The 12,099-nt window shown below is 51.6% G+C and overlaps 5 protein-coding genes across 5 annotated transcripts; 2 read left to right on the forward strand and 3 right to left on the reverse strand.

Moving 5' to 3' along the window:
- Nucleotides 1-32: 32 nt before the first annotated feature.
- BDP81DRAFT_202431 (peptidase family C54) lies at nucleotides 33-1,903 on the reverse strand. The gene is made up of 4 exons (XM_060582555.1): nucleotides 1,228-1,903; nucleotides 992-1,160; nucleotides 708-935; nucleotides 33-653 (listed from the first exon to the last, which is right to left on the reverse strand). Exons 1-4 carry the CDS (start codon nucleotides 1,796-1,798, stop codon nucleotides 266-268), a joined length of 1,356 nt encoding a protein of 451 aa, XP_060446743.1. The 5' UTR covers nucleotides 1,799-1,903; the 3' UTR covers nucleotides 33-265.
- Nucleotides 1,904-2,706: 803 nt separating this feature from the next.
- BDP81DRAFT_202460 (uncharacterized protein) lies at nucleotides 2,707-5,299 on the forward strand. The gene is made up of 3 exons (XM_060582556.1): nucleotides 2,707-3,031; nucleotides 3,114-4,620; nucleotides 4,679-5,299. Exons 1-3 carry the CDS (start codon nucleotides 2,911-2,913, stop codon nucleotides 5,133-5,135), a joined length of 2,085 nt encoding a protein of 694 aa, XP_060446744.1. The 5' UTR covers nucleotides 2,707-2,910; the 3' UTR covers nucleotides 5,136-5,299.
- A 222-nt stretch (nucleotides 5,300-5,521) lies between these two features.
- Nucleotides 5,522-6,136, reverse strand: BDP81DRAFT_459892 (histone H2B; the record flags this gene model as incomplete). The annotated part of the gene is made up of 4 exons (XM_060593592.1): nucleotides 5,522-5,612; nucleotides 5,663-5,750; nucleotides 5,807-5,878; nucleotides 5,974-6,136. The coding sequence occupies 4 exons, from the start codon at nucleotides 6,134-6,136 to the stop codon at nucleotides 5,522-5,524; spliced, it is 414 nt and encodes a 137-aa protein (XP_060446745.1).
- A 2,697-nt stretch (nucleotides 6,137-8,833) lies between these two features.
- On the forward strand, nucleotides 8,834-9,399 carry BDP81DRAFT_316284 (histone H2A; the record flags this gene model as incomplete). Its single annotated transcript, XM_060584160.1, has 3 exons — nucleotides 8,834-8,889; nucleotides 9,000-9,292; nucleotides 9,344-9,399. 3 exons carry the CDS (start codon nucleotides 8,834-8,836, stop codon nucleotides 9,397-9,399), a joined length of 405 nt encoding a protein of 134 aa, XP_060446746.1.
- Nucleotides 9,400-10,172: 773 nt separating this feature from the next.
- On the reverse strand, nucleotides 10,173-10,730 carry BDP81DRAFT_459894 (complex 1 protein; the record flags this gene model as incomplete). The annotated part of the gene is made up of 5 exons (XM_060593593.1): nucleotides 10,173-10,195; nucleotides 10,249-10,290; nucleotides 10,365-10,443; nucleotides 10,513-10,645; nucleotides 10,708-10,730. 5 exons carry the CDS (start codon nucleotides 10,728-10,730, stop codon nucleotides 10,173-10,175), a joined length of 300 nt encoding a protein of 99 aa, XP_060446747.1.
- Between the last annotated feature and the right edge of the window lie 1,369 nt (nucleotides 10,731-12,099).

Genomic DNA, 12,099 nt, shown 5'->3' on the forward strand with positions numbered 1-12,099 from the left:
AAGCGAAGTCGCACCCCAAATCAAATCAATGTCCATACCCAACCAATCCTGTGTTGCCCACCCTCGTGATCAAAGTAAGGATCCCTTACGCCAATAATGCGACCATCCCCGAAGTCGGGATGTATGTTGTAACCTATCCCTAGCCCAGTAGCTTTAGGCGAGGAAGCCCTGTATCGGGCGGGCCATGTACATTGATGCGTTTCCAACGCCCATGAATTTCGGTCTCGGATCCTGACTGAAGGATCATAGCATAGGCCGGAAAATCTCAAGCGTCCAAGATGGTGTCGCCATCATCGTCACTAAGCGTTTCCACTTCATCAATGGCGCTGTCCCGCTCTCCTCCTCCGCTTCTCGACACAGGGTCGTAGTCTGCAACATGAATCACTGCTTTTCCTTGGACGTGCTTCACGTTACGTCTCCACTCGGCCCAGTCGTCCTCGTCCTGAATCAAGAAACCAATGAGCATACTGGGGTCCAGCTCCCGGACATGAAGCCGGCGTAAGCGTCGAGTATGGGCTGTATCAACATCTGCTTCACTGTAGCGAGAAGGATCCGTGTGGAAGGGAAGGGCAGGTCGAGTATGGTGCGGATCGAGGTAAAACAAGTAAGAACCTTGTGTGCCAATGAAGTAGTGGGAAGAGGAAGGTCTGCCACTGTAATAGCCATGAATGAGTACACCATATCTTGACTTTGGTGGAGGTACTTACCCTGCAATGCCCACCGACTGTGGCATTTGTAGTGCGGCTATGAGAGCCTCCCAGTAGACCGGGGTAATCTTGTCAATTCCGAGCCTCGTGCCAACCAAGATGAGTGTCGGATGGAACTGAGAACCTTCGGGTTTAGCAATCTTCATGAAGTTCTCCTCATAGACATCAGGCCCGTCTCCAGTGGAGTACACTCGGAGAGGCGGGTGTTCTTGAGCATTGGCCAAGGCTCTGGGGTAGGAAATTAGCCTGTATTTCTGCATCTAGGAACAACAATGCAGGCTTACTGAATGCAGCGAGCGGTGGCCGAGGGGCCAAACCACTCCCCTGGGTATTTCCCACATGCCACTGCACCGTGTTGAACAAATTGGTGGATGGAATAAGGCGCCCTCGGATCGTCCGCGAATAGGGAAATCAGCTTTCTCTCCTCTTCGATTTTATCACCTCGTCGCCATCCTACCAGCAGAGTCAGCGAAAGGCACTTATAGCAAAAGTGATTGTTGAGGTATTCGGAGCAACTGACCGCGCCCTAGGTTGATAACCGCCATCGCGTTCGCGAGTAAGCTTTGACCTGACCGGATCATGCATCCCCAGCCACTGTCAGACGAGAAACCGTTTTGGTCCACCAGTTGACTTTTGATACGCATTGAGAAAGATAAAGCGGACGAGGCTCGTGGATCTGTAGATTTTGCTATGGCCTGGAATTCTGATCGGTACGTCATCCAAAACTTGGACTCAAAATCGTCGAGAAACGCCGATGGCCATCCGCCGTCCTGCTCCAGGTAATCCTCATCGTAAGCAAGCGAAGACGAAAAGCTACTGGACACAGAATGTGGGGGGGTTTCCGGGGCCTTGGCCGAGGCCGAGGCTGTCGCTAACACCTGTGAGGCTTTTGGCTTGTTTTCGGTTGGCTCGGTCGATGGAGGGGTTTGGCTTCGATGATCTGTATCTTTCTCTTTTGTAGCCTTGGTATTCAGCTTGTAAGAACGACCCAAGCACCAAACTGGAAGATCGCTCTGATGGTCGTTGGTGGGTTCGGGATCCCAAAACATCTGGACGATGCGACGGTATCGGCCGAGGTCTACCGCAGCCATCGCGGATACGTTTGACTGTAAAGCCTGGCTGCCAAGTCCTGCGATATCGAATGACTCGTCCTTGAGTAAGTTGATCTCGTGTGCGCAGGCGACAACAAAGGGAATCTAGCGGTCCTTCCTTCTGACAACTGTAAGTGCGACTTTGGAGAAGTCAAAAGCAAATAGAAGGGTAAATGTTGCAGATGACAGTGCAAGCTTAAGAGTTGGGCGATTACACTAGAAATAAGGCGGATGCGTGGCCGCAGGCGTGGTAGATGGTCAACGTGGTAAGTCGGTCGGTCGGTCTGTCGGGGGATGATGGAAGAGCAATGGGGATGGCAATCTCGACTCGAGGCATGCGACGGGGAGGTAGGTACCGTGAATAGAGAGGCAGACAAGCTAGCACAGCCAGACTACCTTGCGTGATAGGAAGGAACTCTACGTAACCAGAAGGAACACCTGCAGCCCAGGTCCTCAGCTATCTGAGCCGGTGACAGGCGGACAGGCCCTGTGACGCATCGGCCGAACACAGCGGGGCTCTTGATGTGGCACTCAGGTAGCACCGCTGCACGGTAAGGAGCCTGTATCCGTAGGGAGGCATGATGCACCACGTTAGGTGGTGAGGGGAGGGCGGCCCAGGTCCTCTTTTGATCGGCAACTAATGCCAGAAGTACAGAGTACCTACGGTTCGAAGCGTTTACCTCAGAAGGCGTTGGATCTTGTCCGCAAGGCATGTATCCGGATACTTTGCCTTGAGGCCAATGATCTGTGCCCGGTCCAAGCGTTTGTTATCGATAACAGCTGCAATAGGGTCCAGCAACTCTCGGAGGCTTTTTCGCAAACCTAAGGTATCAACTTCTACGGTGCTTCCCCAAGTAAGGTAGGTAAGCACCCGTGGCACCTAAGGTACCTTACCCCCGGTGCCTAGGTCCCCCCACTTTGTGTTTTAATACAGGGACGGATAGAAGGGATTTTTTAAACTGGCTTGCCACATGCTTTCCGACCTCAGCAAAAGGTGAGGCTCAGAGCTCCCACAACCGTGTTTTCCAGTCGACAATAACTGCTCATTCACTACCCAGAGACCGCATATCTGGACGAGACTTCATTGAAGCCTCTTCATCGCGTGGGCAGCGATGCCGCGCGGTGGAAGAAGAGGTGGCGCACGAGCGCCACCACGCAATACCCCTCGCTTTCGCCCTCCTGGTGGCACAGAGCGGCATGCACCCAGCTTCATTCCTGCGATGGGCTCAGCCGGTCAGTATATGCCATCCTGATAGAATTCTTTTCGGAAAGTACCTCCCATTTGCGACATATAAGTTAACCAGGTTCGCCATAGGATTCACATTGCAAGACGAAGCCCGCAGCACCGCTCATCGCTCGTCACCCTGGAACAGTGATTCAAAACTACGCCATAGGCCGGTTGCCTTTATCAACACTGGAGCCGCAGAGCCCCTCAAACAACTAGAGAGCATCTTACAGAAGGATGAATTGGGGTTTACAAACAGACCTCAGGCGGAAATCGATGGACAAAATACTACCCCCGATCGAGCCGCCGATACACCTTCCACCGAACTTGAAACTGCCTTTTCGCTTGACGAAGCCCTCACCCACGAGGCGACACCGGTTGATGCTGCCGTAGAAATTACGGATGCCTCTCTAGGCCCGCAAGAGGCAGGACAGGCTATGATCTCTCGAGCGGATGACGTCACTGGCGCTGAGGCTCCCGTCACACAGGATACAGCATCGCCTCTTCCATTCTTCTTCGACGTCGTGGGAGAGAATCAACTGCTTGACACATCTGTGGATCGAACTCCGACTCGTTCTCCGTCGCCTGCGCCTTCCAATTCGAGTGAGGAGGTCATTCTGTTCCGAGGTCGCAACAAGGTCCCCAGGGATAGACAAAGTTCAAAGTCCAAGGCCAAATCGAAGCTGGAAACCTTCAACCTGGGCGGCATTTCCACGGAGATCAACGTCCTGGAGAAGACTGTCAAGTCGAAGAAAGACAGCCGCAAAAATGTGCCTGTGAAGACCGCGGGAAGCTCTATACAGCAATCTCGTCCAAATGCCGTCAAAGATTTGAAGCGACAGGAGGAAGATGACTTGGTTGCTGACTATATTGCCAACATGAGGGAGTATGGTGAGGACGAAGCCCTGATGCCTGCGAAAGCCTATTCTCGCCGTGACATTGGCGGTTCTTTGAGTGAGTCCGAAGGCATCGATGACTCGTTCCAGACCATCGTAGCCACGAGCAAGACCAAGGAGTCATCAGACGGCAACAGCGATCCGGAGTATACGACAGCAGACGCCGGAGAGGTTCCTCGAGCGAGCGACAAGAAACCTATCCATACTGCACAGAGGCGATCCGGAAGGGGCAAAAGCACACAAGATGATCATGCACTGATGGGCATTTTTGAGACGGATGTGTCTTATCTGGCATCACTCGAGCAATCCCATGCTGAAGACGCATCGCCGCATTCGGATTCAAGCGACCAAGACGACGATATCTTCACATCAGCAGCAGACAGATTTGCGAATGAGATCGACGATTTCGATTTCATGGACTGGAGCCGCCCGGCTTTGAAGTCTAAGGGCAAGGGTGCCAGAGGCAAGGTTCCCGTGTTTGACGTTTCGGACTCCGAGCTAGAGGGCAAGATGCAGACTGCGTGGAAGAATGACCGTTTGAGAAAGGCCGAGAGGAAGAAAGAGCGCCAGGCCTTGCGTACTCAAGGACTGTTAGGTAAACATGCCAACCCGGAAGATCTCAGAGTCAAATACCCGCACGGGATGGGGCTTGAACAAATCGCCGATGAGCTGAGAACGTTCCTCTTGGGCACGCAACCTAGGTAAGTTCCGTGCCTTTCAAGTGCACCCGATGTACTGAAAGCTGACTTGTTGCCGCAGTCTCACTTTGCCGCCCATGGACAATCATGCTCGGAAGGTGATTCACGAACTGGCCAGCAAATTCAATATCAAATCCAAGTCGACAGGATCGGGTGATCAGAGGCGACCCATGCTCCACCGCACTTTCAGGACCGCCAAATTTGCTGATGAGATCTTCGATATGGCCATTGCTCGGGTCGGTCGCAAATACTTCCCCCGCAACGATTCAGCAGTGCGAGCCGCCGTCCACAGGCAATCGGCTCGTCGAGGAGGCGGCGGCGGGCACGCTGGCGTCGCTTATCGGGATGGTGAGGTCGTCGGAGGGTCCGCACCGGAGTTGAGCCAGGAAAATAAAGGTCGCGCGATGCTCGAGAAAATGGGCTGGAGTAGCGGAACCGCACTAGGCGCGCTTAACAACAAAGGCATTCTGCAGCCTGTCGTCCATGTTGTCAAGCGTAGCAAGGCCGGGCTCGGATAACAGGCATCGTGGTTGTCGCGCCGCCGGTTGTTCGAGGCGATGCGTTCAATGTTGCTTGTTCTGTTTCTGTCAGATGGCTATCCGGCCAAACCGAAACCTATGCGCGCAGTTTAGGGGGTGCGCGCACCGGGACACATAGGCAATAGGGATAAAGTTTTTGTTGATGTTCATGTGTACGATTTCATTCGTCCGAAAACCCTATTCTCAAGGTGTATTGTACAACCCGCGAACCCCGTTTGACCGTGAAGACATTGCCCCCAAAAAAGCAAACCATCCGTAACGCATTAAGAGACCCCAAGGATATTGGTAACCTTGGCAGGTCTCATCATGACACCCAAATGCCAAGTAAAATCCAATGCCCGAAAAGAAAAGCAGTACAAGCACCCTTATTTCGTGGAAGAAGAGTACTTGGTGACGGCCTTGGTGCCTTCCGAGACAGCGTGCTTGGCCAGCTCACCGGGCAGGATGAGACGAACACTGCGGAAAGGTTAGCTGGTTCGACTTTCAGGTATGGGATGATGACATACGAGGTCTGGATCTCGCGAGAGGAGATGGTGGACTTCTTGTTGTAGGCGGCAAGCTTGGAGGCCTCGGAGGCAACGCGCTCGAAGATGTCTGAATGCCGCGTTAGAAACAATACACACGAATAGGCATGGCGATGTTTTGCTTACCGTTGACGAAAGAGTTGAGGATGGACATGGCGCGGTTGGAGATACCAGTGTCGGGGTGGACCTGCTTCAGTACTGCGAAGATGTCAGAATACGTTGTATTGAAAGTGCTGGATATCGCGAAAGACGCGACGCGTCAACTAGTGACGCGAGGTATTGATGCCACTCACCCTTGTAGATGTAGGAGGAGTAGGTCTCCTTGCGGGACTTGGTGCGCTTCTTCTTGTCGCCAGAGGCGGCGGTCTTCTTGCCAGCATCCTTCTTCTCGGGGGCCTTGGAGGCAGTGGCAGGGGCCTTGGAGGCGGGCTTCTTGTCGGCGGCCTTGGGGGGCATTTTGGCGGTTTGTATTAGTGGAGGTGGAAAATGAGTAGGTGAGTAAGTTGGTTGAAATGGATTGCGACTGGCGACCGTGGATGAAGCTGGATGATGGAGTGAGGAAGAGTTGATGTGGCAGGAAGAAGTTTGGGGGGGTGGGCTGGGTTTTTGTAGCTGGACGCGACGGGCTCCTGCGGCGTTACTGATTTGATGCGAGTACAGAGTGATTTTGGGGAGGGGTGGCCCAGGTGTGTGGTCAGTTACCAGTATCAGCGGCACACTGAGGCCCTGGGCTGGGTACCGGGGGCGTGCACTGGTGTTGCCTTTGCCTGGTAAAAGGGGAATCGGCTGTCTTGGTTGGCTGGGAACCGGGAAAGCGGGTCTGGAATATGGAGGGAAGGACCACCGCCCACGAGAGCGGCTGCCGGACTGGGGTGCTCACACGCGTTCGCGCTAAAAAAACAAATACGTGACGGGACGCTCAATGTATTTTTTTTTTAATTCGCGTATCACCAAGCGGGCAGGGGAGACTTGAAAGAACGGGCTACAACCAATAGCAGCATCCCATCACGAACGAACCAACAGTCCCCCATCACGAATGCCCCCCGGTTCACTTACTCACCACTCATTGTCTAAGAAAGGTGACTGACGACTCGAGAATCTGGCTCTCGCAGTGCTGGTGCGCAGTAACAATCTGGAGTCAACCGGATCTCTCCAACACACATGATAAGTTGAGAACAGAGAATGTTCGGCTCCCCGTGCTAATGCGCCGCTGAGTCGCCATCTTCAGGCGGTTCAACATGTGCCTATGTAGTGCTCATACTGCCCGAGGTGGTTCAGCACTCTAGGTGGAGATAGAGATACGTCTTATGCACTGCACTCTAAGGTAGAGCTTCTCTTCGCGTGCATTCGGTGGAATGGTGACACTGAGAGCAGCCTTTGAGTTTGGAGGAGATTCGCACTCTTCTCGACGCGTCGATTGCAGCTTGCGTCGTTGACCACGGGTGCGGCAGCCGACTAGCCTACAACCTCGATCTCTAAGTGGCCTAGGCCTGCACGCCTCTATTGTAATTGTCGGGGGTTCTCTGCTCGTTGAGATCCATACTTCGTGCACACCTCAGATAGAACGACCCATACCTGGTGACAGAGGCAAGGCATGAGCTCGCGGTATTGAACGTGGAGTACGAATACCTAGTCTGCATGATGGTGTACTCCGTTTAGCAGGAGAAACTTCGTCCACTCTTCAGCCACTGGAAACGCGGTCAATGGTAACGCGGTGGGCTCTACGGTACAAATCGGGACCCCTCCACACTCAGTGGCATTACAAGGCTGGGCCCGTTTACTGTAGAAACACCACAAGCAGCATGCAGGGGTCGCTGTATAAGGCACTCTAGGAGGCTCTATCCGACGGGGTCAGACAGGACGCGGGGCTGTCGATTTGAAGATTTCTCCGGACCCGATATGGGATGGAGCCGAACGATGGGCCATGTGAGGCCCAGGTGCCTGGGTCTCATTAGGCTTCTTCACATGAGCACATGTATCGGACTCTGTTCGTAATGTACAGCGGGTTCCGGTAGATCTGAGATCCATCTCGATGCAAGTCATATGGGGTCGAGATGTCACTGGATAGTGAAGTTTATAATTCGCATAAAGTGGTTGAGATGCAAGGCATTCCATTTCAATAAAATGGAAAATGGGGAAAAAGATAACGCAGATCATCAGAGTTAGGACATGGTTGACTAACATGCCTCGAGATGGCCTCAGCTCTGAACTTTGACACCAAAAGTAGTATCGGTATACTTCATGAATCACTTTTCACATAAGAATCCTCTGAGAATTCAAATGCTCTGGATGGTCGGAGCTATACGTGAAAATGAGCCGCAATGTGGTGCATCAAAACATAACAGCACCAAAACGAAAAGAAAATTCACATATAATCGACAAAAGTAAAAGTGCGTCGCATGAGTCCGATAAGTCGTACTCTCTCCGGCTGATTGTGTCGTGGCAATTCGTTCAAAATATGAGTGACGGGAGGGGAGGAAAAATAGGCAAGACGGGAGAAGGTGATCAAGACGTGGCTCGGTGACGGTTTTTCCTGGCCAGTCAGATAATTCGAAAATCGGAACCCCGCGCGGGAGGGGGGGATTTAAAAGCGGAAAGTGCAAAAGAAAAAGGGTGGAAGGGGAAAAGGGACGTGAGTAGGTCGCGGCAATGCTGGTGGAAAGGGGAGCGGGACCGCCGGGGGTTTTATTTCCTTGCATTGATCGCATCTGGACGCAATCGCTTCCTTGCCTTGGTGTCATGGAAGTCGCGTCTGGCAGCCTGCCTTAAGGCTTATCTGTAGCTTGCGTCCACCAAACAGGCGGCATTGCTGCGGGCGGCGGCAGGACTGATAAGGTACGTACCTGCCTTCTAGCCCGGGGCCCAGAAAAATGATGCACCGCAGGCGGCAGCACTGCACCATTCAGTCTACCACAACACCAATTTTCTGGTTTGGGCTTAGCGCCAAATCGCGCGTTGGTGATCCGTGATTGAGCTCCTCTAACGCGAAAACTACTTAACTTCTTCACTCCCCACCATCAACGCCCTTTCTTCCATCTTCATCTCACTTTTCCATCTCCAACTCACAGCCAGCATTCAGCCAAGTCGCTTTTTACGCGTCTACTTCAATACCCAACTTTCTCCCACAACCCAACCCAAAACCCCAAATTCACAATGACTGGAGGCGGAAAGTCCGGCGGCAAGGCCAGTGGTTCCAAGAACGCGCAATCGTAAGTTGACTCTTATCCCGAAGCTTTTCGGAAGGCAACATTTTCGCTTTTATGCGGCTTTTTCCAACATCTCAAGCTTGAGCTTCATTCACTAACTTTGATTCTCTTAGTCGTTCCTCTAAGGCCGGTCTCGCATTCCCCGTAGGTCGTGTTCACCGTCTGCTCCGCAAGGGCAACTACGCCCAGCGTGTCGGTGCCGGTGCCCCCGTCTACCTCGCCGCAGTTCTCGAGTACCTCGCTGCTGAGATTCTCGAGCTTGCTGGCAACGCCGCCCGCGACAACAAGAAGACCCGCATCATTCCCCGTCATCTTCAGCTCGCCATCCGCAACGATGAGGAGTTGAACAAGCTTCTCGGCCACGTCACGATCGCCCAGGGTGGCGTTCTGCCCAACATTCACCAGAGTAAGTTGACCTCACATCGATTTCGCCTTCAATTGCTAACATGGTTTCAAGACCTGCTGCCCAAGAAGACTGGCAAGACTGGCAAGAACCAGAGCCAAGAGTTGTAAACGGGTGTCTAGTTTGGGTTTTTTTCGTGCTGGTCGGCTGCTTTGGGTTGTCATGACATCGGGGTCACGGTTCAGGGTTCACGGTTGATTTTCACGTTTGGGTTGTACAATAATACCACGGCAGGAAGCTATGGTTACGAATGAGAATACCTTTTGAAGATCATGTTTCGCATACTTGGGTGATACTGCTTTTCTTCATGGCTTGGTATGTGAGTTTGTCTGTCGGCTCTGTTGGCCAACTTCGCTATCGCTGACCGTCGAGTCAGCTGTCTGATAATATATGTCATCTGATAATTAGAAAGGCACATCGGTGACAGATGTGCCGCATGCGCATGCAGCTGCTTTTCTCTGAATTGGTCACCGTGGCATATATGTATCAGTCTTGATAGATTGTTCCCTCCTTTACGGCAATATCAAAGAGACTGACGGAAGCATCCAATGGCTGATTCTCCGTGCCACTATTTGATGCGACGTGACAATTTGATATCTAAAGTAATCGGATGACGGTGTTGTATTATACAGGCTCGTAAGGATCGGGTCAGCTATGCTTGTGGGCTGAACGACATGCGCGTTGGCGTCCGCTTGGCTTGGCTTGGTTTGGCCAGACCGCACATGTTTGTTACGATGGTGCATCAACTGTCCCGGTCCACAACCCCCGGTCAGTGTTGTCAGAATCGCGCATTGAAGCTTCCACATGGAATTTCTATGTCGTGTAAATCAATGTCGTGTGTTGTAATCCCAGTCTTTCTCCCTTCCGTGCCTCCACTCCTCGCTCAGAACTTCAATGGGGGTGGCGCTGTTTCTCGGTTAGGAGGGAGTGGTGCAATATTCGTCACGGTGAGGACTCACGATCAAGGATAGGTGCTCGGAGGTTGCGCTCGAATTTGGAACCTGTATAATCGTCATCAGCATCGTCTGCGCTATTTGTAGAGGGCTGTCGTTTCTCGGAGAAGGATGTGACGAACCGCCGGGTGCTGTCGGGTGCACGTAGGGCTCTGGGTGCTTCCACTTCGACAGCAGTTTCTCTGTCTGGGCCAAAAGCTCCTGTGAAAGTTCATATCAACATTCGTCGCTCCGAACTTATTCCCTGTCTCTGCCGGACGCATTACTCACTCTCTTTTGTCTGGAGTCCGTCACGGATCGATTGGCCTCGAACAAAGAGCGTATGTACAACGCCTGGCCTCTCCAGAGGTGGCGATGAACAGCCCAGTCGAGAGCCAGCTTCAGCGAACGCCGGTAAAGCGACCTGTCGTGACAAGTATCAGCATGACGGCTCTGCCCTGTCTCGGTCGTTGATCTTTGGCTCACAGTGCTGCTTGACGGGTCGACATGATGGGCCAAGCTCAATTCAATTGCGTCGGGGCCGAAGGATGAATCTCGTTTGAAGTAGAAAGAGCGTATGAGCGAAAAGGCGGTGACATAGAACGGGTTTGGGCTGCCAATGGCGCGTCGACGATTACGAAGTTCCCAGGAATGAGGTAGATGAGCTTGGTACAAAGATGCAGGCCGGGGCGTTGGTATCGCCGATTGTGGCCTGAGGCACGAGACCTGAGCAGAGCCGCATCGCGGAACCGTCACGTCCTATCAAGACTTCCACATCCCATTAAAACCCTCGTAGACAATTAGGACATTTACTAGCAAGGGATAGTTACGATATCTATATAGAAACAATAGCTGATCTTATTCATATCTAAATATCTAAGTTGAGGCTCTTTAAATAGCGTTTTATTTTATATCAAACTTTAAATAAGTTACTATTAGATATTATTAAATTAATAAATTAACATAGTCCAAAGTATAAATTTCATAAAAGATATCCTAAGTGTTTATATAAGATAAATAATTAAACTATCTGTAGGGACTTATTTACTTTCCATTACTTTATTTATTTACGTGCCTATAATAGTAAGAACGAATAAAATGAATTTAAAAGTAATTATAACGTGGTTCATCAGTCAGCGACGAATATCAGTCAGCGACGAATATCAGTTAGCGACGAACTTTTTCCTAAATGCGGTTTGTATTAAACCACTCCAACCTTTGACGCGTAGTAACTCCACAACCATTATGCCAATTTACACACAAGAAGACAAGATACTTCTAGCCATCGAGACTATCCGATCAGCCCGCGCCGCCGGCCGAAAACTAAGTGTGTTGCGTGCTGCGAAGACTTATGGTGTCCCCAAAAGTTCCGTACGCCATAGAATGAAGGATCGACCCCGATTCGAACGTGCCTAACCCTAACGATATAAACTTGATACGATCGAAGAGAAAGCGCTTTTCTAATACGTTATTGAGCAGGATTAAAGAGGGTTTCCCTTGCGTCTTGCCGGTGTGGAAGATATGGCTAATCTCCTGCTACGAGCGCGTAATGGCAAGCCTGTTGGTAAGCGATGGGCCAGGCGGTTTGTGGACTCGCAGCCTGCTCTGAAAACCAAGTTTAATCGTCCATACGATTATTAAAGGGCTCTTCAAGAAGATCCTGAGGTTATATCAATGTGGTTTGCGCTGTTATGCAATATGATGGCCAAGTATGGAATCCAAGAGGGGGACCTATATAATTTTGACGAAACTGGCTTTATGATGGGTATGATTACCGCGTCAATAGTAGTAATACGCGCTGATCGACGTGGTAAAGCAAAGTCTGTCCAGCCTGGCAACCGTGAATGGGCTACAGTCATTGAATGTATCAATTCGGGC

Source organism: Colletotrichum phormii, assembly GCF_030913505.1.
Source record: "Colletotrichum phormii strain CBS 102054 chromosome Unknown BDP81scaffold_7, whole genome shotgun sequence".
Classification (NCBI taxonomy): Eukaryota; Fungi; Ascomycota; class Sordariomycetes; order Glomerellales; family Glomerellaceae; genus Colletotrichum; species Colletotrichum phormii.